Source organism: Sinocyclocheilus anshuiensis, unplaced genomic scaffold (assembly GCF_001515605.1).
Source record: "Sinocyclocheilus anshuiensis isolate Anshui unplaced genomic scaffold, SAMN03320099.WGS_v1.1 scaffold1632, whole genome shotgun sequence".
NCBI lineage: Eukaryota > Metazoa > Chordata > Actinopteri > Cypriniformes > Cyprinidae > Sinocyclocheilus > Sinocyclocheilus anshuiensis.
The window spans coordinates 208448-214391 of NW_015558674.1; the positions used below are offsets into that span (position 1 = coordinate 208448).

Genomic DNA, 5944 nt, shown 5'->3' on the forward strand with positions numbered 1-5944 from the left:
GTGTGTGAGTGTGAGTGTGTGTGTGTGTGTGTGAGCGTGTGTGTGTGTGTGTGTGAGTGAGCGTGACTGTGTGTGTGTGTGTGAGTGAGCGTGACTGGGTGTGTGTGTGAGTGAGCGTGACTGGGTGTGTGTGTGAGTGAGTGTGACTGGGTGTGTGTGTGAGTGAGCGTGAGTGGGTGAGTGGGTGTGTGTGTGTGTGTGTGTGTGTGTGTGAACTTTTCCACAACATTCTAATTTATTGAGATGCACCTGTACACTCGAAGTAGCTTGGTCTCTCTAAGCGAGATCCCAATTCGTCGGTCATCCGACGTGACGTCTCCGTTCACTTAAGGGAACGAGGGTTACCATACGTAACCGAGACGTTACATTCTTAGACAACTAATAATAAACATTTAAATAACAATATTTGGGGTGAAAATAACAGTAGAATGTTGTCAAACATTTTTGTAATCTTTAAATAACGTTACAATCACGACAAGAAAACTAGACATGTTAATGTTCTTAGAAAATTAAAAATAAACGTTCAAATAACGTTAAATCTTGGGTGAAAATAACATCAGTAGAATGTTGTAAGAAACATTTTTTTACCTTTAAATAAATTATAATCTTGACGAGAAAACTGGACATTTCAACGTTTAGAAACATTTCAAAACAATGTTCCCACAACGTTTTTTTTACCTAAATTTGTTCCCTGGGATGTCAAACCTGTTTGAATTCTTCCTTTCTAATGAAAAACTGAATTTCGACTGTTTATCCATGTAGAGATTGACCGGAATCTCTGATCTCATTCTCTTACGGTGTGCAGACGGTGGAGCCTTGAACCCTGACGTCTCTGTCATGTCTCTGCGGGAACATGTGAAGTTCTGTCAGGACAGGGATGGAGGAGACAGCGTGTGTCCTCTGTGTGGATACAGTACGCCGTACCGCGCTCAGATGGAGCACCACTTAACCCTCCACAGCCAGACTCACCAGAAGGTACTGACATCAGACGCCTGCGTAACAAACCAGCCGCATACAGAAACACAACATGCTGATTATTGCTCGTCTGTTCCAGAGCTCCATGTCTGAGTCCGGTCTGGAGAACAGGAAGTTCAAGTGTAATCAGTGTGGAAAGGCCTTTAAATACAAGCATCACCTCAAAGAGCACCTGCGCATTCACAGCGGTAAGAGAGATTCGCTTCAAGCAATGAGGATTCAAATGATACTGCAAAAGGAATCTCAACAAGAAATGCACAAGCCTAAATTATATTGTTCATAAAGAAAATAAAGCCTAATTGCCAAAAAATAATATCCAAAAAAAAGAAACAGTTATTTTTAAATGAATGAAAATGACCCTAATTGCCTAAAAATGTCCTAAAAACTGTTATTTTTAAAGTAATTAAAATTACCTTAATTGCCTAAAAAAATAATGTCCAAAAAACATATTTTTATTTATTTTTAAAGTAATGAAAATGACCCTAATTGCCAACAAATTATGTCCTAAAAAAAAACCCACAGTTATTTTTAAAGTAATGAAAATGTCCAAAAACAAACAAACATATTTTTATTTATTTTTAAAGTAATGAAAATGACCCTAATTGCCTAAAAAAATAATGTCCAAAAAACATTTTTATTTATTTTTAAAGTAATTAAAATGTCAAAAAACAAACAAACATATTTTTATTTATTTTTAAAGTAATGAAAATGACCCTAATTGCCTAAACAAATAATGTCCAAAAAACATATTTTTATTTATTTTTAAAGTAATGAAAATTACCCTAATTGCCTAAAAATATAATGTCCAAAAAACATATTTTTATTTATTTTTAAAGTAATGAAAATGACCCTAATTGCCTAAAAAAAAATGTCCAAAGAAACATATTTTTATTTATTTTTAAAGTAATGAAAATGTCAAAAAAACAACAACATATTTTTATTTATTTTTAAAGTAATAAAAATGACCCTAATTGCCAACAAATTGTCAAAAAAAAAAAAAAAACTGTTATTTTTAAAGTAATGAAAATGTCAAAAAAAATAAAAACATTGTTATTTTTAAAGTAATAAAAATTACCCTGTCCGGACACTAACTAATTATTTATTTATTTATTTTAGGGGGTTACATTTACTGTCATCATCATCATAATAATAATAATAATAATAATACATAATTAAAGATATTAAGTAATAAATCTTAAGATAATAAATAGTTCAAATAAAAGAATATATATTTGAAATTGGAGTGAAATGTGTGGAAGTCCATTTCTGCCACATAAGAAAACCAAATTGTTACGTAAACAGTCATGCTTTGGTAAAAATAATTGAAAAATATGTAATAAAAGTCAGATTTATGACATTAAAAGTTGAAATTATGAGATGCTAAGTCACACAAGGGAAAACATCATGCTTTGTCAAATCATAAATATGACGAAAAGCCATAATTATGAGATAAAAAGTCCAAATTATGTAATAAAAAGTTGCATTTTTATATGTCAGACCTTTGTTGTAATTTTGTCTTTTAAGCAATAATTTCAACTTTTTATGTCATAATTATGATTTATGTCATAATTTGGACTTTTTTTATCTCATAATTATGGCATGATTTTCCCCTATGTGGCTGAATTGGGCTTCCATAGGAAATGTGACCAGAATATTTCTTGACAGATTCATCAGTCAATGACTTCCTCAAATAAAAATACACCTCATGCCAAAGTCAGTCAGATACGATGATGTTAAGTTTCTGTGTTTCTCCTGTGCAGGTGAGAAGCCGTACGAATGCTCGAACTGTAAGAAGCGTTTCAGTCACTCGGGCTCCTACAGCTCACACCTCAGCAGCAAGAAGTGCCTAAGCGGTGCTCATTATAACGGCCACGCCCATCCCGCGTACCTCTTCCCGTCGTCCACGTCGCCCCCTGCTGTCGGCGGGAGGAACAGCAGCCGAGGGAAGGGATCTCCGTACGGGCCGCTGGAGTCGTCCGTTCCCGTCCTGAGCCGCTCGTGGGACCCGGCAGAGGATCTGGCGCTGAGGGCGGGCGTGTTTAAAGGCACCACGCTGCTGCCGCTACTGCAGTCGCGCAGCAAATTCGAACACCTGCTGCAGGAGATGCTGCGGAGGGAGGTGAGAGACGAGAAACAAGCGAAAAACGAAAACAACTCTCAGGCGTACGACACCCAGACGTCGCCCACCGCCAATCACGCCCCCTATAGACAGCTGTCGTCGCCGCAGCGGGCGTCTTGGCATTCTGTGCCGCAGCAGATCCTCGTGCCTTTACCGACACCAGCGCAGCTGGATAACCGCTGGCCGAGTGAAGAAAGCGCAAGTCCGAGAAAACCAACGTCACCCGCTTTACCCGAACGCCAGCATCTTATTGGCTCGCGCTTCGGCTCTCCTCCCGGCCTGGACCTGTCAATCAACACATCGCCACGGCAACCAAACCACATCCAGAGCGAACCTTTAGACTTGTCTATTCCCAAACTGCATTCAGTCTCCGGTGCACCGCGAAACCTGGCGTTTAACGGCTACTCGCCGCATCACGACAGACGCGACGGCGTGTTTAAGAGACTGACTCCGCCCTCCCAGCAACAGGTGGGCGGGGCTTATGCAGCATCGCCGCTGTTCGGCAGCACAGTGTTCAGCAGCTTCCCGCTCTTCAATCACATGATCCCCGTCGGTCTGGGACACAACGGTCTGACATCACTTCCTCTCACGCCACCCGCGCTCAGTCCGGGCTTCCTGTCTCCAGTGGCGTATATGGTGGAGGCGGAGTCAGAATCCATTCTGAAGAGAATACAACACGAAAAACATTCGATCATGGTAAGAACACACTCAAAATAAAGGCTACTGCAAGAAATATGAGGTTCATTATGTATAATAAAAAAATTATTTTTTTTATAACAAAAATGTGTTCTAAATATGCATAATAAAAATATAAAGATAAAAATATGATATTCATTATAACAAAAGTTTATTCTAAATATGTGTAACAAAATATAAAAAACAAAAAATATGATATTCATTATATAAAAATGTATTCTAAATATATGCAATAAAATACAAAAATACAAATATGATTCATTATAACAAAATTTATTCTACATGTCTAATAATACACAAAAATATGACATTCATAATAACAAAAATGTATTTAAAATATATATATAATAAAATATAAAAATAAAATTAATGTGAAAAACAACAAAAAGAAGACCAATGTAACACCTTGACAAGCATAGTTTCCTGTCCTGTGTAGACATATTTCCTGTTGAAACAGGAAGTTGGGGTTGAACATATTGTCAATATTAATATTTTTTTGTAATACCCATTGATTTACATTTTTTGTTTATTTTATTGCCAGGAAACGAAATGTTTATCAAATTGACTGTTTTATTGATTTGTTTACAGAAAATCATGATGTTCATAATATCTTCAAGCTTTATAGTAGCATTCAGCAGATTAGAACCGGACTATAATACAGTTTAGTTTATCTGCTAAAACTTACATTTAACATGGTTTTGACTCAAAGTTATTTATCTAAAGTTATTTTAACTGAAAGCCATGAAACATTGTATTTACGGTTTATGATCTGAACAAACACCAGTTATTTCATACCTTTTAATTAAATTAGCAAAGACCACTAATTACAAAATCAAGTAATTGTAATGAATTATATTTTGTTTATTAATGCAATATCAGCTTTAATCTTCAATTTACTTAGTAAGCAAATTAAATGACATTAGAATGTGAAAGACCGATTTTACACTCTTAGTCATAAAAGCAGAATATGAAACGTTTACTATTTATAAGCGCACGCACATAATGCAAGAGTGCATGATATTGCAGCAGCTGCGCTCTGAAGATGATTGGTTTCCTCTGCTTGAGCTGTAAACAAACACGCCACGCAGAGGGAAATTCCCTGCACTTCGTGTCTGTTTCCACACGTCTGCACACTCATATCTGCACTCAGCATGACAGCGTTTCACGGCGGACAATCTCTCTGAACGCAGGCATGCTGGATATTTGAAATATGCAAGAGCATTTTTTTTTTTAATTATAATTTTTTTTTTTCTGCAAAAAATGCTTTTCTTACTTAGATTTTTTTTTGTCTTTTTTTTCCAGCCAAAATATCTAAAAAAAAAAAATTCTAGATTTTCTAGACAAGTAAAAATTATTGTCTTGTTTTCAGAAAAAAGATAAATAATCTTATTTCAAACAGAAAACAAGATTATTTTATATTATTATTTTGCTTGTTTCAGGCAAAAACTCACTTAATATTAGGGATGTAACGAGTAACCGCGAGCCGGTTGAAAATCGATTCAAATATGTGACGATTCAAATCGGTTGAGATGCCAAACAAATCGCGATTCAATTAGGGGTAGGAGTTTATATGAATGTATGTCTGAGGGGAACTTACTGTCTTTAGAAAAGTTTAGATGATATTTTCTCTTTTCAATTTGCCTCTGTATAATGCATATTAAAGTTTTATATGCATATTACAGCGGTAACCAAGGAAACACTGTGTCATTGCTGTTAATAAGTGCAGCTCTGCTTTGTTTACAGCGGTAACCAAGGAAACACTGTGTCATTGCTGTTAATAAGTGCAGCTCTGCTTTGTTTACAGCGGTAACCAAGGAAACACTGTATCATTGCTGTTCATAAGCGCAGCGCTGCTTTGTTTACAGCGGTAACCAAGGAAACACTGTATCATTGCTGTTCATAAGCGCAGCGCTGCTTTGTTTACAGCGGTAACCAAGGAAACACTGTATCATTGCTGTTCATAAGCGCAGCGCTGCTTTGTTTACAGCGGTAACCAAGGAAACACTGTATCATTGCTGTTCATAAGCGCAGCGCTGCTTTGTTTACAGCGGTAACCAAGGAAACACTGTATCATTGCTGTTCATAAGCGCAGCGCTGCTTTGTTTACAGCGGTAACCAAGGAAACACTGTATCATTGCTGTTCATAAGAGCAGC

General features: G+C 36.6%; 1 protein-coding gene across 1 annotated transcript in view; it reads left to right on the forward strand.

Annotated features, from left to right (window-relative positions):
- Positions 1-5944, forward strand: part of LOC107681266 (zinc finger E-box-binding homeobox 1) — a 41006-nt gene that overhangs the window by 30542 nt on the left and 4520 nt on the right. The window contains exons 4-6 of the mRNA XM_016477516.1: positions 806-975; positions 1055-1163; positions 2736-3790. Coding sequence (XP_016333002.1) covers positions 806-975; positions 1055-1163; positions 2736-3790 — 1334 coding nt within the window. The remainder of the gene's footprint in view (positions 1-805; positions 976-1054; positions 1164-2735; positions 3791-5944) is intronic.